Below are 23,828 nucleotides of genomic sequence, written 5' to 3' on the forward strand. Positions count from 1 at the left end.
TTAACATTTGCAATTATATGCAATCAGGATCCACACATATCCATAACATAATTGAATTGCCTTTGGTATATTTTGTGCATAATCTCATCTTTTTACTGTATTATTCTTCTGATTTTTTTTCATTTTATCCTTTATGTTTCACTTATATTTCATCACTAAAATGTGTGTGCATAAGCAGGCTATTCATGTGTATATTTGCATGTAGACATCCATATTTATGCATACTATATTTCACTTAAGTAACAAAGACACTTATGAGTTCTCTCATTTGGTTCCAGGTCAGAATGTAAACACAAGAGCTGCAGGTTTGGTTGGCAGAGATGGTCCATATGACAAGCAGCCGTTCATGGTTGCTTTTTTTAAAGCAAGCGAGGTTCACCTAAGGACAGCAAGATCTGCAACAAGTAAACGAAAGAACCCGAATCGTAACCGCTACTCTCAGTCACAAGATGTATCCAGAGTATCGAGTGTAATAGGTAATGTACCATTTTCTATAATACAGTCAGTGGTGTAATCCTAAGAAAAAGTGCTAAGGCTATACTAATCATAAAGTAGGCATGAGTAGTCATGCCAAAGAATGGGTATGGTTTATTTAAGTGGTTAGTCTTATATGATGATAAACTTGTAGCATACTTTCCAACTCTCCCGGAAAGTTCGGGAGACTCCCGAAATTCGGGTCAGTCCCCTGGGCTCCCGCGAGAGTTGGCATTTCTCCCGCATCAAGGAATTCCCTTGTTAAAATGGCGCGAATCACTGAGAATCGCGATTCTCTGTGAATCACGCCATTTTGGCCCCGCCCTCCGCGGAACCGTCATTTGCCCCTCCCGCCCCCTAGTCACACCCCTCTCCCGGAAACAAGTTTGCGAGAGTAGGTAAGTATGGTTTATAGTTTATATAACATTGATTGATAAACCATAACTGTGAATGTAGTGTTGTCAGATATCCCACTATTAGACATGTGGCACTATACAATGAATGCCTGAAAAGTAAGAACTAAGTCCAGCACAACAAAAGTTGGGTTTCTTTACAGTTTAAAGATTTGCCCTGTATGCTCCATTGTAGCCTGGTCTGATTACCCCAAGGATTATAGCCATAAGTGGGAGTGGACAAAGTAACAACTTACCTGCCGTAGATGTAGGATTTAGATCCCACACTTAGGGGCATATTCAATTCCGCCCTATGGGCTGCGAACGAAAATCCACGTTATTGCGGTACCGCAGATTATGTTCGCGGCCGTTCCGGTGCGATTCCGCGAATCGGGATCGGAATTGAATATGCCCCTTAGAGGCTTATTGACGTAAATTCTGTGTCTCATGGAAATCTCTCCCATAGCTTTCTAAACTGTAGTTGTTGGCTCACATGTAAATACCAGTCTGGTGTCCTACTGGACAACTGATTCCTTATCAGAAATATGGGGAAAACAATCTTATACAGACTGCTATCCTCATGCATCACACTGCTCCCACAGCGGAAGGCAGGAAGCACCAGTAATGTGATCATTAGTACATGAAAGAGATTGTATGGAGTTACATCTTCTCTGCTACAGCATCCCCTAGTGTTAGAGCATGTTAAACGTTCTGACATAGCGTGACATACCTGTGACAACTCAGAGTAAGGTATTCCATGTTTTACCAGAGAAGAGTTAAAAATAAATGGGTGAAATACAAGACTAAATTACTAAAGTTAAAAACACAAATACATTGTATTATACAAAAATAAAGTATTTGTTATTGTAATAAAGCATTTGGTATCCCTGTAAATGTTAGAAGGGGCACAATAAAATAAGGAGTATACAATTATAAGCATAAAAGTCTATTGTATATTTATATATAAATGTATTTTTGAGATTAAAATGTCATGATGGATAATAGATACACACACTGGGTGATCTGTCACCTGAGGAGTAAAGCATTTTTATCACATTGTATAACACCCCCCCATTTAACTCCTTTACTTTTCAACTTACAGATACTGGGAAGTTTCTGCCACTCTAAAGTTGTTCACACATTTTACAATTCATTCATTAAATGCATTCATTTTTATTTGTGAGATTATCAAATTGTTAAAGAATCAGCGTGTATGTGTGTGTGGGTGTGTGTGTGGGTGTGGGTGTGTGTGTGTGTGTGTGTGTGTGTGTGTGTGTGTGTGTGTGAGGGAAGGGGGTTGTAGTTTGAACCTCCTGGTGTTGGAGATGTCATGTAGCAGTGTTATAACACCACTGGAGATGGCATCCAGCAAGTAGATTTGTGCTCATTTGTTTCTAAACTCTATAATGAAGTGTAAATAAGCAAAAAAAAACCTATAATACAAAAGTTGTCTTCCTGCTACCTGACACAAGTTAACTAAATTCTTTGATAATGTCAATTGTGCTGGGAAACATACTATCATTACCAATCCAAATCATGAAGGGCTAGAAGTATACATACATTATGATTATTAGTGGTATACCATTGATGGTGGATAGCAATTGCACTTCAATGGTTAATTTAATTCTCTAGTGAAAACAGAAGTGAGTGGGTAAATTTATACATTTCTATGAATATTACCAGTGGTAAATATTTATCTCTTCATTGCCAGCGTTTAACTTAGGAAATCTTAAATTGCTTCAGATGTATAAGCGGGGAAGGGCGGGGGGGGAATTGCCTGGCTAAAATTTGTTTTCTTTAAAGTATAAAGCCAGTGTCAATAGCAAAAGAAACAGCTGCTCCCTGTCACCAAGATGGTTTCTAATTCAATCCTTCACATTGAACCACTTCCAAAACATCAGGAGCTTGTTTTAGCCACAGAAAGAACTATGTTAAGTAGGACAAGATGTGAATAAGAACAGCATTTTATATTTTTTTTTAATGAGTGTCGTTGACAGTCATCAAGGTTGGATATTCTGCACAAACTGGGGCATGTGAAGAAGCATATGATGTGTATACAATTCACTGCCTCTGTACATGCACTTTCAAGGAATCACTTCAACAATTTTGCTCCTATTTGCCAGTCAGCATGATGTTACAACTCACCCATCATCTTCCGCAATTTTAGAGGCATCTGCCACTGCTTACACTGCCTTTCCATCACCTTTTGAACATTATTACTATACGCTATACGGACAAAAGTATTTGGACACTTGATCAACAAGGACTGTAATGACATTGTATTCAAATGCATATACTTTAATATGGAGTTGGTCCCCCTTTTGCAGTGATAACAGCTTCCACTCTTCTTGGAAGGCTTTCCACAAGATGTTGGGAGTGTTTTATGTTGGAATTTGTGCCCATTCATTCTGTAGAGCATTTATGAGGTCAGGCACTGATGTTGTACGAGAAGGACTGGCTCGCAATCTCCGTTCCAGTGCATCCCAAAGGCGTTCGATGGGGTTGAGGTCAGGGCTCTGTGCAAGCCAGTCAAGTTCTTCCACACCGAACTCATCAAACCATGTCTTTGCAGTCCTTGCTTTGTGCACTGGGGCACAGTCATGTTAGAATACAACAGGGCCTTCCCCAAACTGTTGCCACAATGTTGGAAGCATAGCATTGTCCAAAACGACTTGGTATGCTGAAGCATTAAGATTGCCCATCATTGGAGATTAAGGGCCTAGCCCAAACCCTTGGGTTGGCATAATGCAGTTAGACAGGTAACGTTCTCCCAGCATCCGCCAAACCCAGACTTGCCCATCTGACTGCCAAACAGAGAAGTGTGATTCGTCACTCCACAGAACATGTTTCCACTGCTCCACAGTCCAATGTCGGTGTGCTTTACACCACTCCATCCGTGGTGCTTTATACCACTCCATCTGAGCAGCATGCAGCTGCTCGGCCATGGAAACCCATTCCATTATGCTCCCGCCGCACAATTTTTGTGCTTACATTTATGTCAGTGGACATTCAGAACTCTTCAGCTATGGAACCAGCAGAGCGTTGGCGACTTTTACGCACTATGCGCCTTAGCAGTCATCGACCCCGCTCTGTGATTTTACGTGGTCTTCCGCTTCTTGGCTGAGTTGCTGTTGTTACTAAATGCTCTACTTTCTAATAATATTACTTACAGTTGTGAAATTTCATCAGTGCTGGATATTCCATGGTCAAACTGTCTTATTGCAAAAGTGGCATCTTATCACAGTACCACGCTTGAAGTCACTGATCTCTTCAGAACGACCCATTTTTTTCCACAGTTTGCAAATGGAGACTGCGTAGCTAGGTGCTTGATTTTATACACCTCTGGCAATGGGTCTGATTGAAACACCTTATTTCAATAATTAACAAGTGTGGCCAAATACTATTGTCCACATGTATTTTCTTTGTAACCTCATCTCATCTTGTCAGAGCTTGCAAATTTGCTCTTCACACGCTTTTTCTGGATCAAAAACTAGACTAGCATCACTGAGGTCCACCAACAAAATGAGAGAGCTCATAAACAAGCTCTGCTTTGGTATAGATAAGGGTAGAAATGTAGTAGATGCTAGCTCAGTCACAGTCACAAAATGAGACAAAAGGAAAAAGGGTCAGAAGATTAGTCCTGATTTGATCTGCTTCACTATAAAAGCCAAAAAAGGTTGATATTGGGGATGTCATTGCAGTGGATTGTAATATCCTATAAAGTGGATCGCATAGCATAGATAGAATAGCTAGCGGAAAAAAAAGGATGCTGGATTTCAATCAGCGCAAATGCATTAGTGAGTTAGTAGAAGCCCCAGCCAGAAATATATACTTTGTTTGATCTAGTAAGCAACAGAGCTAATGACAAATGTTTAATTTAAGGACAATCTTGGAATTAGAGATCATAGAGTTGTCCCTTTTGCTTTAAGCTACAAAAAATAAAAGCATATTGGTTCAGCAAATACATTAAACTTAAAGAACGCTAGTTTCCACTTACTAAGGAGATCATTTCAACTGATTAAAATCCCCAGAAAAATCATCTGTGGATATCTGTGTTATATAATAATACATTATTATATCCTATTTTCTCTCTTTTGCAGCTGAATTCTTAAGAAATATTCAAGCTATGTTTTTCCAAATTTCTAGTTAGCAGAGATTTAGGGGGCAATTCAATTCCTCCCAATGTAGCATAGCGTTAAACATATTACCGTTATTACGGTAAATTTAACCCGGCTTTCTGCTCGCAGCTCAGGGAGTTGCAAGCAAAAAGCCGACGCTGAATCTACCGTAACAACGGTATTTAAGCGCACTATTACCGTAATAATGGTAATAGTGCTCAGGTCACATTATTTTTTACAGTAACACAGCCAATTGAATTCTCCCTTTAGACTTAGAGCGATCTTGTCTTCTAGTTGTGCTCTAAAATTTCCCATGTTTCAGAGCAAAATGGAGCTTACATTCATTCAGTCACCTATAAGCGATATCATGAGAAAGATTGTCATGGATCAAAAGCTAGGCAGGTAGGTAAATAGAGTAATTTAATATTAAATAAGCTTGATTTACTTTTACTTTTATTCATGTTAGAATCTGGGACCTCAAAAGTCAGCTAGAACATAAATGAATGTCTTTTAAATATAATTCTCAGTTTATTCCTGTGGAAAGGAATTATGAAGTCTAGTTTTCCAGCTGTATATTGTGGTAAGGGTTACTGTGACAGACACCTTCTCTGGGGAAATCTCACAAGTCCTTTCAAAATGGGGACGACCCATTGAAATAGCGAGATGTTAAATAATTACGCACCAATAGGACAAATTTACATATTTTATACCAAAAGGCAATATTTGTTTTTCCACCTCATTCCAATGCTCAATTCCAAAGCATCCATAGACCATGTGAAAATAAACAGATACATGCATTCTAACAGTAATTATGTAAATTATATTGATGTCTTTTTTTATGCTGGAAAAAATATTTCATGAAAAAAGTGATAAGAAAACAAAGGTCAGTCTGCCGCCTCTGAATTTATGGCTCCCTAGGCCAGGTTTATGTTGCTTTAACAAATCCGGCCCAGATGCCACTTATTTTGGTGCTTTTGCAATAGTCTTTGTAAAAGCACTAAAATATATTTGGAGTTCAAATGAAAAAAATGACTTTACTGGAGATGCTGAGTCAATGGTATGACATAACTTAGAACATGGATACTTTTTGAGTTGCCAACTCCTTAGGCATAAAATACAGAAATCTGTATGGCACCAGGATACTAGAACAGGTCAACTCCAATGTGTTCATAGTCATAGTCATTGTAAATTACCTGTTGTTGGATATCTACTCTGAATAGCGTGTTCTGTCTAACTCACATATACTCAGTTGGATTCAGATCTGGTAAATAGGGAATGACTCATTTTCCGGGAACAATTCTATGTTGGTAAATGTACAAATCTGCACATTTTGCAAGTCGACGATTTTCTTCGACCTTAAGCGGCAGATTTAAAATGGCATTCTCTCTACATTGCTGTTTTAAATCTGTCCTGTAAAGTCGTCGAATATCAGCGACTTGCATAATGCGCAGATTGATACATTTACCCCTAGGACATTCATAGCCCTTTGCACATGGACACACTAGTGCCATGAAGAGATAGACCTTATCAACAATGATGTTTAAATACTTTGTAACAATCAAATGTTTCTCTCTTCATATCAAGGGACCCAAAGTGTGTAGGGCTAAACTTGGGCCCAACCTTGTCTAAAGTAAGTTAGGTGCTTGCAAGCCTGAGGACAGGGGTAAGTTCAGTCACCTGCCTCAGTTTTCCATCCTGCCTAAAATATTGCTCAGATGGGGTCATAGATGGGGTCAGATTCATGGGCCTGATGGTGCTGTGCATTTTCCCTATCCGCCCTCATTACAATGCCCCCCCAAGCCAGGCCAGCCCCCAAGCGTCTCTAAGTATATGTCAGGAATAGGCACCCACACCATTACACTGCCTCCACCTATAGTACCAGCCTGTTTTGTTGAAACAAGATAAATCCACAATCTCATGCAGTATTTGACTGGTCCTGGCCCTTCTATCAGCATGAAACAGTAGGAACCATTAGTCACTGTTATTCCAATCCTCCAGTGTCCAGTATTTGCATACCTTAGCCCAATGCAATTGCACCTTCTTGTTTTTCACTGACAGGGATAGAACATATGTAGCTATTTATATTATCCCATACATAAAATTAGGTGCATGACATCACAAAAGAAGAGGAATCAGCATTTGCTCTGTGACTGTTTACATTTCCTTTGATTTTACAAAAATAAAAACTAGCTTTGATTATTCACACTTACCATACTTGTCAGGCAAATGATTTCATTAGCTTTATATTTTTAATACTAAATTTGTTATCTAAGTTGTACCTGCAATTGAACTGCATAAGGGCTTATTGAGTTGCGTTTTACTATACGGCACATTGAGCTGCATTTTACCAAAGAGAGTATTGAGCTGTATTCGTGTATAGGATATATTGATTTGCCTTGTACCCCTTGTTGTTCTATGCTGCATTTTACCATATGATGTATTGATCTGATTTGTACTCTGCGTATTCATCTCCATTATACTATGCAGCATATTGATCTGCATTGTGTCATATGGCATATTGAGTGAATTAGATTATAGGGTTTATTATTCTGCATTGTACCATGCTGCTCCTATTCCCCCCTTAACATCACCTGAAATGCCGCCATTCAGTTCCTTGCGTCATGTACATAGGATTGAGCATTACAAGATGCTAACTCCTGTCTACATGAACAGACAACTTATTGATGGAGCCTCAAGCATGTAGATAAAACAATAAGATGCTGATTGTTGCTCACACAGTAGTCTCTTTCATTGTTCTTGGCCCACCTGTCATTTTAGTCATATTAAAAGATGTGTTGCTCCTACCCTGTGCCATGTACAGCTCTTTACAATCATACAAGATAAGAGGGAGAGCCCATAAGACTTAGTTACAACACTGATCATACACAATGCCAAGCATGTTTCAAGAAAAAAGCATGGACTCATGCAAGCACAGCTTGTTTTCTAGAGTGCTGCACAGAAGCAGAAAGGACAAGTATTTAGGGACTTGCTTAAATAATGGCTGCAGGTGCAATTACCTGTGCAGTACAAGCTGTCTTTCCATCGCACGGCAAGAAAACATTGCTAAATGATTCATTATAAACATATAGCGCTATCTTTTAACTGGAAAAATGAGAAATTTAACAGAGCATCCTGATTTCTGAACTTGTCTCCAGGAAATATAAGATATCCCTCTGGTACATGTCTTAAGCTAAAAAGCAGAGCTTCTGTTTTAAAATTACACTCATGATGAGAAGACCGTGTCTTTTAGTTATTATTATGCAGCCAAAACTCCGAAACCTAATCTAAGCAGCCGGTCTTACATTAAAGCAGATGTTTTTACACTTAGATGTGACTTTGGTGTAGAGATTTCTGTCTTGTCTTCTGTACAGTCCTGAGGAGGCGCCATTTGTTTGTATCTGGTAGATTTGTTTTTTTTGGCAACATAAATGTGTGTTGCAGTACATTGTAGAGATGAACTGTGTTTTCTGAAGGCTGAATATCCATTCATTGCGAGAGTATTGAGACTTGGAACATCTACCTTGCATATGTCAATGAGCCTTTGGTACCTGTAAGGTGAAAGTCCCTCCCCTTGGATTGTCTATGCATACACAGTAGCAGTAAAGACTGTTGACCATGCCCTCACCAAACTCCATCACAGGGCAAACCTGGTTTGGGTCTGAGGGGGTGGTCGCTTCCATATCACCAACACTCACTTCAAAACCTTTTATCTGACTTTGAGAAAAGACATAACCAGTGATCCTTTCTCTGTTACATCAACATGCTTCATGGGCTAAATTCTGTAACAGGATGTTAACACTACCTGCGCTTCCAGTCCAAACCTTTACTGATGACACTTGTTGATAACCAGCAGAAACCAGGAGTAATGTTTTATCTTTCTGTAACTGAGCAAAAGATACAAACTTCTCATGCAGAACTTCCTTACACAGTCTACAAACTACAGTTGTCCAGGGAACAGCTAGTGGAAAAAGCCATCATCCATTTCCATCTGCTGACTAGAAATGGTATAACAGACACTTGTTACTCCCTTACAGTAGAAGATCTAAAGCCAAAGTTCTAAACTTTTTTCAGTCCAGGGCCCCAATTAAGTTTAGCTGATTATTATGTATCTATTTACTGTTAATTATATTACTGTTGCTCACAGTTTATATTACTGTTTTATTAAGCTCACAGCTTAATAAAACTTTTTATTTAATTCATTTTGCTAAATAATATTGGTAGTAAACAATAGTTTAGAAAAACAGAATCATGTGGACCCACAATATTTGGTATGTTGATAAGAATCTTTAAACTATAGGAATAAAATTTCACAGATCCCCACAGATTTGCTTTCTGTCTCATGTTTTGTGGCATAAATAGAAAAAAAAAGTTTGTAATGATCCTTATATACACTGAAGTGTTTGGATCAAAGGCCAAACTGAACAGCATAACACTAAAAGCAATGCTGTAATGAAATAAAGGAGGGTAGATGAAAAACTACCATAACTCTGTTTGTTTTTCATTAAGAGATACAGAAGCCAGAAGGAGCGTAATGAAATGTAATACACTTAATTATTCTGCTGTCATAAATCACAGGGCAAGTCAAATATGGCTGCCAAGTAGAACATTCTCCAAAAACGCATTAGTCTTTGTATACATTGGAGTTTATAATTATAATTACTTGGAAAATTGGCGAATCTTAAAAGCGGACAGGACTGTCAGTGGAACAGTAGCACCTAAATGGACCACACCATCTAAATGTGACCTACACAATACTATTTACCACCATGCAGTTTTCTGTCATAAAGGTGAATATCCCCTGTAGAAGTAATATTTATTTAATTTACCTAGGTTGCTTGTAATGTGCCAAAACATTTTCCAGCTGTATACAGCCTTTCTTGCCAGCTACTATACTGCTCTGTGTGTTCCCTAACCCCCACTCCCATTGCCCTGCAATGATATGTATAGTTTTATTGTTTACTCAAAGTGGCAGAAACCCATTCTGTCCTGTGGGAATGCACAATGCATGGAGGTATTATAGAATCTTGATGTAGCGTTAGATCTGGGTTTCTTAGTGCAAGGTTACAGCTTGTCCCCACTAACACAGTGTGGGCAACACAGTTGTCCACAGTTGCAAAGGGCAGGAGGTGGTGCTGACACAGGGCACTATTTATGGCCTGTTACAAATTGTGATTTCCTTTCAGTTGTGTTGTTTATTTGGATTATTACTTTTAGTAACTTTTATTTTTATAAAGCACTGACATATTACGCAGCAGTGTACATTGGCGGTCCATGACAGAAAAAATGAAAATGTACAATAATACGGATCTAGACTTTTCATTGGGGGGGGTTATAGATTAATCCTGGCCGCTCCCCCTCTCCAGTCATGGCTCATCCCCTCTCCAGTCACAGCTCCTCCCCTCTCCAATCCAGACTCCTGTAGACCCTGTTTCCTACTACTATGTGTCTCACAAATTAATGTATTTTAGGATACAAGTCGATCAGGTATGTTCTTTGCTTTATTTTAAATAAAACGCTATATAGCTATAAAATCACAGCAACAAATGACAGTTATATCTACCCCATCATTACACTGCTGCCCCCTTCACTATATTGCTTCCCCTTCATCACACTGCGCCATCTTCATCAGAGTATGCTCATTTCATCACACTGCTCCTCTTTCAATACACTGCTGCTCTCCTCATCACTCTGTTCCCTTTGATCACACTGCGCCCCTTTCATCACACTCTGCCCCCCGTCAACACACTTTTCCCTTTTCATGACACTGTATCACTTTTCACACTGTGCACCTTTTCACACTGTGCACCTTTTCATACTGCACCTTTCATCACACTGCACCTTTCATCACACTGGACCCTTTTTATCACACTGTGCCCTCTTATCGCACTGTGCCCTCTAATCACACTGCCTTCCTTCATCATTCCACTTTTTGCTTACCTTTCTATGGTCTTCTTTTCTTCTAACTGCTTCTTTTCTGTCTGCTGCTCCTCTCAGCGTAAGTCCTCAATGACAGCATAAGGACGTGATGATGATGTCATGTCCAACAGTCATGTTACAATGCAAGGGGTGCAAATTAGTATTCTGTTTTGCAGATAAGTTAAATATTGAATGCTTTTTCATGTAGCACACAAATACTTGATAGCTTATTTGTACACTGAAATTTAAAGTTGATATTTGTGTGCTACATGAAAAAACAGTCAGTATTTAACTTATGTGCAAAACAGAAAACTAATTTGCACCCCTTGCATTGTAACATGGTTTTGTCCATGAGACTGAAATAAGAAGTTTCTTAAGTTAAGATCCTTAATGAATCAGGCCCAAGAAGCCCTAAATGGACAATATTATTGCAAGGGGAGAACTCCAGACTGTTACAGCTGGTAATAAACACAAGATTTACCCATTAATATGTTTCTGTCATGTGTATGTGTAGGGTCCTAGGAGAATGTACACATGTTCATGTCTGTGAGGCCCTACAAAGGACTGATTAATTAATGTGTCCCTATCACAAGAATCTGTAAGGACATAGGAAGGACTGACCAAGTAAACATGTCCCAGTCATTGCTATCTGCAGGGTTCTAGGGACCAGTGGTGGATCCAGAGGGAGTGATCGCCCCCTCTAGAGAAATAAAATATAAATGAAGCTTCAGACATGAAGTTGTACAGTGACTAATGGTAGGGCCAGATTTTCAATAGGCAGGCAGAAGCTGGCAGACAAATTTTAGCCTGGGGGGCAAAACTTGGTCCAGCAGCATATTAGAAACATATTAAAGGAAAAAATGTAGCTAACGCAGTGAGCCAGCCCAAAGTTGCATACTATGGGACTGGCCCGGGAGGCAGATCCCCCCCCCCTGCCCCTCAGCCCAGTCATCCCCTGTAGGCAAGGTAGGCCCATGATTACATGCCATATCTTCAAAACCTTCCCCACCAATCCCTTGAAAGAAAAAAATGTGAGATTGGGATGACTGCGCTTCTGGGGGGCAAGAGCCAGATGTAGTCTTTGAGCTCTGATCAGTAAGTGTTTCTGTGACCCAGAGAGTCCATAAACCGATTAGAAGTACTACATCACTGCCCACCCCTCCCTGTCACAGCAATCTCACATTTTAATGTCCGGTCCATTCTACTAACATTAACAAAGAATGACAAGACTGTCTGGTTGTGATAGCCTTGCTGCTAAATGCCTGGTGTGCAGTTGGGGAGGTAAAGAAAGATTCTTGCACATTAGGGTTAGTCTAATAATAAAGATAGTACCAGTTATGTCTTCTTGTCATTATCTCACAGATACTGGTATATGTACCTCAATCTATATTATGTTAATTATATTATATTATGAGGGTGCACTCCCAGAACAGTATAAAATATCCATGTAAAAAAGGGAAGAAAAAATATTGGAGGCACAACTATTATCTACACGGGTAAAAGACTTCTATTTAAACTATGAGCCAAAATGAATGTAATAGATTTATAAAATCAATTTTTATTGATATATTGATTAAGATAAATTATAGCAATATATCAATGGTTTATTCTTCTAGCGACATAGAAATAAAAATTATATATATATATATATATATATATATATATATATATGTATGTGTGTGTGTGTGAATAAAGATATAAAAAAGGGGAAAAAAGAAGAATTATCCTTAATAGTAGGTCCTCAATGTTATTTCACAAAAAGTATGTTCAATAATTTGATTATATTTCAAATTGTTAGATCTTGTCCTAGCATAACTATTAATGATAGGGTTATGTTGGAGTTGATTGAATTGGTACTTATATTGTATCTATGAACTGAGGGCAGACAGGTTAATATATTTAAAGTTGTTTAGGAATGTTTAATTTTACTGTTCATACCGATTGACTAATATAATAACATGAATTATAATGTGAAGTTCATAACAATTGACTAATATAATAACATGTATTTTAATTTGAAGTCAGTCCAATTGTTTTATAAATACAGTTGTGTACATTATCAGTTACTGTGCATTTCTGCTTTTCTGATAATTCTCTAGACAATATTGATATTTTTATACAGCTGTATTGTGTCTACTCATGCAACGTCTAGTGTTCTAGATATAGTTTCCTTGATACTGCGGACAGATCACAAACAGTTCTGTCAGGCACCTCTCACATATATCATTATCATCAGCTATTTATATAGTGCCACTAATTAGCTGTAAATAGTGCTGTACAGAGAACTCACTCACATCAGTCCCTGCCCTATTGGAGCTTACAGTCTAAATTCCCTAACATACACACACCGAGACTAAGGTCAATTTTAATAGCAGCCAATTAACCTAGTAGTATGTTTTTGGAGTGTGGGAGAAAACCGGAGCAAGCGGAGAAAACCCACGCAAACACGGGGAGAACATACGAACTCCACACAGATAAGGCCATGGCTGGAAATCGAACTCATGACTCCAGTGCTGTGAGGCAGAATTGCTACCCACTAAGCCACTGTGCTTCCTATCAATTTATCTATCTATCTATCTATCTATCTATCTATCTATCTATCTATCTATTTATGGAAAGATAGTAGTAGAGAGAGAGAGAGAGAGAGAGAGAGATTACAGATTTCAGTAAAGTCTAGGATGGGCACAGGAGATAAGGATTGACTGATTCTGAGGGTATATTGTGAAGTTACCAGGTAGTAGTGTAGTATGATAAGAAGAGAGAAGATACTTCATCTACATATGTGGGATCAAATGAAAATAAGGTGTCAGATGATGCAGGGAAGTAATTGAGCAGGTTGTTGGGTGAGGAAGAGGATGCCATTTCATGACTAAACTTATCAATCTTGTCTTCGAAGCAGGAACCAATATCTTGTGCATTTATGGTAGTTACAAGGGTTAGTTTGGGAGGGTTGAGAAGAGATCTGAATGCATTAAAAAGGCATTTGAGGTTAGAAATAAGAGTGGATATGAAAGGTTGGAAGTATGTTTGTTAGGCAGTGTCCAGTATCCTCCATTTTTCTACTCTACTATAGGAGTGGTACATATGTTAATATACAGTGTGTGTGTGTAGTATGTTAATATTGTGTGTACGGTATGTTAATATAATGTGAGTGGGGGCCAGTGTGTTAATATAATGTGTGTGGGGGCCAGTGTGCTAATATAGTGTGTGTGTGAGTGGAGGTCAGTGTACTAATATAGTGTGAGTGGGGACCAGCAGGCCTGATCAGCCAATAGGCTGAGCAGGCTGCAGCCTGGGGCGCTGGAGCCTGCGGGGGAACAGCATCGCCGATATGTATTTTTTATTTTTTTTAAATGTACCTGGGGCCGGAATCATCGGGATCGCACCTGGTCTAAAGGAGCGGTCCTGACTGTCACTGCCTGTCAGTGTAGCTGCTGGCGCTTCTTACTCTGGTCATGTGAGATCAGGACTTCCACATCTCACGTGACCAGAGTAAGAAGAGCCTGGGCCACACTGACAGGCAGCTAGCAGCGATCGCTGCCAGACTGCCTGTAATACACAGCGCTGAAGAGAGGACTCCACAGCAGGTAAGTCCGTTCTAATGTCTCGGGGGGCAAGTGAGGAGACTGAAGGGGGCAGGTGAGGAGGCTGAAGGGGGCAGGTGAGGAGGCTGAAGGGGGCAGGTAAGGTGGCTGAAGGGGGCAAGTGAGGAGTCTGAATTGGGCAGGTGTGCTGGCTAAAGGGGGCAGATAAAGGAGGTGAAGAAATTGCTAAGTGGGGCATTAAAAAAATAGAGTAGCTTTGATGATCTCTGTGGTCACTAGGGTCACTAGAATACTGAATAATAGTCAAGTGGGGCTGGTAAAGGTTTATATTTTTTATAGCTCTTTGACATCATCATCATCATCATCATTTATTTATATAGCGCCAACATATTCCGTGGCACTTTACAATTGGGGACAAACATAGTAAACTAATAAACAAACTGGGTAAAACGGATAAACAATTTTCATATATTTTATTGCCTGCATATGCCTGTGCTATGGGTTACTTTTATCTGGCCATAATGGACTGTTGTGTTTGGTTTAAAGGGCCTAATCATTCAGGGTTTAACATTTTGCATTATAATACTATTGCTGCATGTTTTCAAAACAGGACCTCAAATTTCCAGAATCCAGCTAGAAGACAACAAAGTTGCAAGAACAAGCAAGAGAGAAGGACAAAAACTAGTAAGAGAGATTGCACAATCTGTCTAAATGTGAATGCTGGAGAATACTCCTGAATATTCATATTCAAGAGTAGTCCTACACGCCTATGTTGGGGGAAGGATGAGGGGGGGGGGGCGCAATGGCTGAAATAGCCTAGGGCAACCCTTAATCGGGCCCTGGGGACCAGTGTGTTAATATAGTGTGTGTGTGTGGGGGGGGGGGCAGTGTGTTAATATAGTGTGAGTGGGGGCCAGTGTGTTAATATAGTGTGAGTTGTGGCTAGTGTGTTAATATATTGTGTGTGTGTCGGGGGGAGCAGTTTGTTAATATAGTGTGTGCAAGTGGGTGCCAGTGTGTTAATATAATATGTGAGGGAATGAGGGTCTTAATATAGTGTGGGAGGTAGGCTATTTATGTGCAGGTGGGTTGCTAATTATTTGTGGGGTGATGGTGGGGCTATTTAATTTAATAGTGGGGCCTATTAATTTAAGGCTAGGTGACCGGACCTTTAATTTAATGCTAGGGTGATTTGGTGATATTAATTTAATATGGGGCTGATTTTAGGGAGGAGGACTATTTAGTAAATGTGAATATTAATTATTTAATGTCGTGCATGGTTGTGGGAAATGGTTATGTTTGTTAAACGTAAATGCAATTTAATTTATTGCTAGGGCTGTTTGGAGGGGTGGAAATAGGTTTATATATTAAATTGGAATACTATTAATTTAATGTTGGGGCTGGTTGGAGGGAATTAGGTCTATTTATTAAATTTGTTTGCTTTTTAATTTTGGGGTTGGTTGAAGGGAAATAGGTCTATTTAGCAAATGAGAATATTATTATTTTAATGTTGGGGCTGGAGGGAGGCCTAATTATAAAACGTGGGTGCTTTTAACACCGGGGCTGATTGGAGTTTTCTAAATTTTTTGCACCCATTTACTTTTCCAAAAAGGGCATCCAATATTCCAGGATCTAGACAACCAGCAAATGAGCTAAAGAAACCAGCAGCCACACGTGGTGACAAGAACAGGTAGAAGAGAGCAGGACAATCTTTCAACTGTCCTGAATCTGGTGTGACAGTCCCAAATTTGGGTGGTTGTTTTGCTTAGGACATTTGGGAGGTATGTCCTGCTTCACAGTGTACTGCTTGTGAAGGTAGAATTGTGGTGCACCTAACAGTAGTGCACACAGTATTGCCAATGTATATATCTAAAATGATAACCATATTACATCATAGGGGTTACCCTGTCTAAAGTGCCCAGGCCCCCCAGAGTCTTATCCCAGCTCTGGGCCAGGGTGTCAGATTGACACCTAGTGATCTAGTCCTTCCAGTACCATCCCTAATATTATTTGGTTTAGGTTAACCCTAAAACAATTAATAACCCTGTTAGTATATTAGGCAATGCAAAAACAAGTCCTTTTGCTAGCAAAAATATCAGTTTTTTTTAAAGCAAATGGGTTTTTTGCATTATAATTAGCCAGGTATGTTAAAAAATAAAAAAGAAGAGCTGTAGGGAGAAAGTTCATATAAAATAAAATGCAATATAAAGTGAGGTTTGCTTATTTGTCGCATTATTTTTATTACTTAAGATTTATCGTTTATAAAAATAAAGTATCTGTGAATTAAGCAACACCAACATAGCTTATTTTTATATTGATATATATATATATATATATATATATATATATATATATATATATTGTACCGAAAACCACCCTTTAAGGATCACTACTTATGGGCCACTGCTGTGTACTTGCCTCCTGGGCTAAAGTCTGCCAGCCAGCCCCTGGAGGAAGCCCTTGGTGCGAGACTTTCATCAATGTTGTTCTACTTTGTGGGAAACTTTTTGAAGGCATTATGTTACTTTCATGTGCTACGACTGACACTATGTTCAAAATGGAGTATAACAAGTGTGCGGAGCTGCTTGATGAAGGACTGTTGCTAGGGTTTGGTTAAGATGTTGATCAAGAGAGGGAAATGTAGAAATCGAGGAGATCAGTTTTTGCAGAGAGGTGATGTGTTTTTGTTAATTAATAGAACTGAGAATTCTGCATGTATGTGGAGACTTGGAAGAGTTTGACAACTGAGAGGTTAAGATAATGGTGGGTAGCTTGCAGATGATAAGGTGATGATCTAATAGGAGGGAATTAATGTTAAAGAAATCAGAAACTGAACATAGTCTAGAGAAACAAGATCGAGGCAATGGCCATCCGAAGGAGTAGAAGAGTTCACTAGGAGAGGCCAAGAGGTTAGTTTGGAGGCATAAAGAGAATGAGGCTAATCAAGGGGGTGTTGAAATCACCCAAGATTATGGTGGGGATCTCAAAAAGTAAGAAATAAGAGAGGCAGTCAGAGAAATATAAAAGACATTGATGGGGTTGTACAGGGGAACGAAAGATCACAGCAACACGCGGAGAGAATGGGTTGAAAATCCTCATAGCATGTACTTATAAAGTTGGCAATGTAAGTGGAGGGACATTTTGTAGAATTGTGCATGTGCAAGTGGGGAAAAGCATAGTCCAAAGCCACCTCCATGTCCGTTTCCAGGCCTGGCAGTGTATGTAAAATGGAAACCACCGTGTGAAAGAGCTACAGGAGAGGTCATGGGTGGAGGTTATTGTATTACAAACAGAGCATGCTTTTAATAGGGCACATTTAAAGGATTTTGAAAGTGATGGGAGACAGGTGATGTGTTTGAGATGTGTGGATTTTTATTGTGTCCAGAATCAGAATGAAATGTATGGGGGAGGGCAGGGTTTGGTGGTAAGTCACCAGTTAAGCAAAAGGGGTGAGAGATTACAAACAAACAAAAAAAAAATTGATTGTAAGAAGTATGAGCTTCTGTTTTCTGGCAACAGATTGAGGGAATTACAGTGAAGGTTTACAGATAGGGAAAAAAATGAGTGTTAATTAAGGTGGAGGGGAGTAGTAAAGGACGAATCGCAGAAATCACCATCTAAATCATTATGTTTAGTGATTTACATTGTGATTTGTAATCACCAAAGCTAGTAAAGACAAATCGCTATGTAAATCACTATTTTTTAAAACCTCCAAAAACAAAATATCCAGACATCTTAAAATCACAAATATCATTGATTTCTGCAATGTAAACCCCATAGAACACAGGAAATGTAGTAAATGGCAACTGAGTAAATTTCCACTGAAATCATTAGACAACCACTGATTGCTTAAAAACCTCACTATAGCCTAGAGGGAAATTGAGTCCAGGGGTATATTTACTAAGTGACGGTTTGAAAAAAAGTGGAGAGGTTGCCTATAGCAACCAATCAGATTCTAGTTATCATCTATTTAGTACATTCTACAAAATGACAGCTAGAATCTGATTGGTTGCTATAGGCAACATCTCCACTTTTTCAAACCCGCAGGAGTTCATTCACTGTTAGTTTACAAATATGTGGGAACTGCATAGTTTAAAATATAGTATGTTATAAGCAGAGAATATTATACACATTCTGTATTTTCATAATAATAATTGTGGTATTTTTTCCTCTTAGATTACAACAGCAGTGATCTTAAAACAGCATGTCGGAAACATGAGCTGTATGTTAGTTTTCAAGACTTGGGATGGCAGGTGAGGACATTTTATGTATTACATTATCTTTTAGTAGCAAATATGTTTGCAATATTTATTGTGATATTTCTTGTGGAATTAAAGGAGTACCCTAGTCAAATGTTAATGTTTTTTTAATGAACTCCCTGTCCTCAACTAATAGACCCAATTCCAGAGATTTATATTACAGACTGTGTCTGTAACCCATGCTTTTTCAAGGCTAACGACCAGTTTCAGTAAAAACTGTGTGCAGTGACAGGTAGACAATGCAGCTGATTGGCTCCAGTAAAACCGTTCCTCTACATTTGAGTTACTTTTAAATTTATCCATGTTGCTAGCCCTGTAGCACCTACATGGAAGGGGCAAACGCACTATTTCTAAAGGGGGGTTTCCGTGCCAAGCTGCAGAATGGGCATGATCAGCATGCAAGGGGTGTGAATATCATTTGTGACTGCTCTCCAGCTCTTCCATCACCTTCAAATACATTGGCACTACTATCCCTCTTTTAAGAACAAAGCAGTGTGAAGCTGGACATAACTCCCAACTGTCCCTGCAGGTAATACAAAGTCACCCAAAATTGGTACTGTTCCACCAGAATCAAGACAGTTGGCCAACTGTCCTGCTCTCTCCTACCTGTTCTTGCAGATTTCACTAACTGTTTAAGTTCTGTTGCTGCTTGTCTGGATTCTGGAATGTTGGGGCCTTGTTTGAAAAAAAATGATAGGTACATGAAATATGAAGAGCCTAGCAATGAGTGAACACTAGGCCTCCCTCTCCAAAAGCAGATTGACATTAAATTATTAGCATTCACATTTTATAAATAGACATATAGCCCTCCGCCCAGCCCAGATATTAAATTACTAGCATTTAGAATTAAGAAATAGGCCTATTTCCCTTTACATGCCCTGACATTAAATTACTAGTATTCACATAATAAATACACCTATTCAATTAATAGCCTCAACCCCTGCATGAAATATTCCCATCACCTCATCTTAAATTTTTAGGCACAACACGACCCCACTATAAAATTAAATGGACACCACAAACAAATGAATGCCTCCCATGCACACTTATGTAATTACCTCACTCCTTCACCATTAAATGAATAGCCCACACTCCACTCACAAAACATTCACCCTTCTCCCCACACTTACCTCCTTCCATCTGATGCTGTACTTTTCAGATGCACTCTTCTGTATGCATTGGGAACAGCATTGTAAAGGGCCCCAACTTTAGGTTTTCCGCAGTGTCTTTTTGTCTGTATTTTGCCCTCTATGTTGATAACTTTCAAGTCCCTGATGCAAAAAAAATCCCCCTAGCATTATGCTACAGTATGGTAGAGATAGTGTGCTTGGGATGAAGCAGCGTAATGTCAATTTGATTCTACAGTGGTATTTTCTTTTGTCGTTCTCCCACAAAGTGCAAGCTTGTCAAGTGCCATTGTTGTCCCATGGACAGTTTCTCCCATCTCTGCCATGAAAGAATAAAACAGATTTGCCATAGTTATTGATGGTCTCCCTAACAAGTGCGCTTTTTGTGCAGATACCCAAATCTCTTTTAGCAACAGTTGACTTCAACTATATGGACTTGACACAGAGTTTATCTAATCCAGAATTTATATGTAAGATTTTAGCATTTCAACATGCAAATTAGAGAACAAATTCAGGTCGTTTTTTAGGAGAGTATTTCGGAAAAGAATTAGATATTTGGTTGAATCCTAAAACATGGATTCTACATCCCTACATGACTATACTTGATATGCCACTATATTGTTTCTATTTAATGCATGGTATCTCACAGAATTTATTGTTTAACAATATCTGCCATTGATGGCCTAACATCTGACTCTCTGATTATGTGTTAAAGGACTGGATCATAGCACCAAAAGGCTATGCTGCAAATTACTGTGGTGGAGAATGCTCATTCCCACTCAATGCTCACATGAATGCCACAAACCATGCTATTGTGCAGACTCTGGTGAGTAACAAATACGTTTCTTAAATATTTCATTTTTTTATCTTTAAAACCAAATGTATTTGCACTTAACTCGGGAAATGTGAAAGGAAGTAGCTATGTAAATGACAAGTTAAGTAAAATCCTATCTTTGCTCTAGCTAGGACATAATGGTCTGCGGGCATCCTCCATGAATATAGATAAAAGGAATATATTTCCAAATTCTATAAGTAACATCTTACCAAAACAGACTTTTAAAGAAAAATATGACATCGGTTACTGTATACTGTAATAAATACGGTATGAATTTGTAAGCATGGTATGGAAGTAGTCCAGAAATGGAACCAACAACAACCTTTATAACAAGAAACCTATAATGACCTGATGTACTGATGGGGATCTGCCATGTAGTGGGGTGGGGTGGATTTGCTATATAACACATTTGTGGATATTTATGAAAGATGATACAAAAGGTAAAAAGGGTGCTATTAAGTATAACAAACAGTAGGATGCTTGCTTTCATTTTCTAAATACTGCTACAACGTGTTTCCAGTGCACCAGTTTTCATAAATTAATAATTTAGAATGTAGGAAAGATCAATAGTAACAAAACCTTTATTAATTTACAAATTACTCAGACTATCTGATGACTGAGTAAAGCCAAAACAAAACAGTTTCTCCACAAGTCATTTTATAGTTTTAGTTTCTCCTTAAACAACTACACTCAAAACTCTGTGATTTTAAATTAAAAAACACAGAAACTGTATTTGCTGTATATGTGTTATTCTTTGGACCAGAGATGGCTTAAAGACCACACACCTCTCACCTTGTTTCAAAAAGTCTATGGGGCGATTGAAGTAGATGCAAGTTGCCTCAGACATTATTTTTCAGCGTGTAATGTACTGGAGAGCAATTAAATTACAAGAACTAACTAATTAAAGAACTATCTACTTAAACTACACCAAAAACTAAATTCAATGAATCAATGAAAGACTTATCTGTGAAAGAAACAAATCGCTAAATGATAGGTCATTTCAAAAATGTTGTTTTTGCTCCTAATGCTGTGCATTGTTTTTATTTTCTTCTATGGAACAGGTACATCTTATGAATCCTGAATATGTGCCAAAGCCATGCTGTGCCCCAACCAAGCTAAACGCCATCTCAGTGCTTTATTTTGATGATAACTCCAATGTGATACTGAAGAAATATAGGAACATGGTAGTGAGAGCATGTGGCTGTCATTGAGTGTCAATCCCCAATGGTGCAGAAGAAAGATGAATGAAGACCATCCAACATAAGCATGCTGACTTGATTGCACACTGCTAACAATGACTGACAAATTCAGCAGGAGCATGGACAGTGCTTATTAATAAAGAGGGCAGCTATGTGTATTACATGTACTCACTGTCCACACAGGATGGTCATTTAACTTCAAGATGAAAAGAAGGAATGAAATGGAACCTTCCAAAATGAGATGTTGCTAATTCATTATAGTTAGCTTGGATCAAGCTGTGTTTCAATTAAAATAATATATTTATATATATATATATATATATATATATATATATGTATATATGTATATATGCATATATATATATATATATATGTATATGTATATGTATATGTGCGCATATATATATATATATATATATATATATATATATATATGATATGGGTTAACATATGTGCTGCTCTGGTGGTCTTGGACTTAAGCATCAGAAAGGTTTAGAATATTACTAAAGTAGTTGAATTCTTGGAGTCATTTTCAAAAGAACGTAACACCAGCAGTACTTGTCATTGATGCATCTGTAAATAGCTGTATTCCAAACATCTGCTCATATTACTGCTTAGACCAAGTCAGTGGGAAAATACTGAACACAGTGCAATGTTATCCTGGTATTAACTCTGTTTACTGCCATAGATTTTGTGAAGCGCATACTTAATGTATGCGTCAACATTTCCTGGCACTGGATGAGTTAAATCTCCACATGGATTTTGTACTTAACTCAAATATAAACATCCTTCCCAGGGATTTTCATTATCAGTATTTATCAATCTTAAACATCTCATAAGTCAGTGATTAAGTTGGCGCACTGCCTAAACAGCACTCAAAACTTCAATCTATTGTAGTTATGTAGGATTTTGTAGACACTGAACCAGTGATAGCCAACCAGTGATCCGCAGACTATTGTGGAACCACAAGTCCTACCATGTTCTGCCAGCAATGTGGTTCTGTGGCCTACAGACTCATTTTAATTATGATCTGTTCATCAATGGTCATTAAATTCTTTAGTAATTCTATACTTTATGTGTAAGTTGTTTTTGTTGTCCTACATCATGGGAAAAATGGATTTCAGCATGTTACTAACACTGAAAATAAAATGTTCAAACTGAGCAATGTCCACAAAATTAATGTTACAGAATCTGCATTATAAATTATCAAGTTAGCCATTAATAATGTGGATTAAAACAGAAATCCCATGAAAAAATACATTCTTTTTTAATCATAAATCAGGGTGTCAGGCTGTAAGAATAATGTTGGTATTTACCATTTTCTCTTGTTTTTTTCTTCAGGCTGCTATTAATGATTTATGATTCTGGACTAACATGGCAACCAGTCACATAGCACATGATGTAGTGAGAAGAGGCGCTTTGGAGATTTTTATTGTTATAAAGGAACTTGCAACATACACTTTATGCAATGACTTGACAATTTTTGAATACTTGAGTCTTAAAAGGAGTCCATATCTCGTTAAAAGAAAACAACAATTTTATTTATTTATTTTTTAAAAAATCCATTAATGTCCATATAAATGAACTTAAAAATATGGTTAAATTTCACCAATATAAATAACATAGGATGCAACTCAGCAATTTAAAAGCATAAATACAACTTGACAATGTTGTTATTTATACAATAATAGACATAAAACAGATGAACCGACACTTAGCTGTATGCAATCCTTTTTCACAAACGAAAAGCATTGAAGAAAATCTATGGGGAGTGAAAAGGATAGAAAGCAATAGAAGAAGAAGGTCTGGGTTTTAACATACCCAAACTCAAGGAAGGGGGGTTTCTGAAGGTTCTCCACCACCACTGCCAAATTGATTCATCCATCCGTGCCCTCTCTAAACGCAGAACTTTTTTCACTACATGCGAGATATAACCCACCACCACTTCACAGGGGAGGTTCTT

General features: G+C 38.3%; 1 protein-coding gene across 1 annotated transcript in view; it reads left to right on the forward strand.

Moving 5' to 3' along the window:
* Positions 1-22,145, forward strand: part of BMP6 (bone morphogenetic protein 6) — a 201,007-nt gene extending 178,862 nt beyond the window's left edge. Inside the window, exons 4-7 of the mRNA XM_075213041.1 lie at positions 279-476; positions 18,622-18,698; positions 20,547-20,657; positions 21,728-22,145. Of these exons, the coding sequence (XP_075069142.1) occupies positions 279-476; positions 18,622-18,698; positions 20,547-20,657; positions 21,728-21,877 (536 nt within the window). The 3' untranslated portion in view covers positions 21,878-22,145. The remainder of the gene's footprint in view (positions 1-278; positions 477-18,621; positions 18,699-20,546; positions 20,658-21,727) is intronic.
* Positions 22,146-23,828: the final 1,683 nt, after the last annotated feature.

Source organism: Mixophyes fleayi, chromosome 5 (genome assembly GCF_038048845.1).
Source record: "Mixophyes fleayi isolate aMixFle1 chromosome 5, aMixFle1.hap1, whole genome shotgun sequence".
NCBI classification, from domain to species: Eukaryota; Metazoa; Chordata; class Amphibia; order Anura; family Limnodynastidae; genus Mixophyes; species Mixophyes fleayi.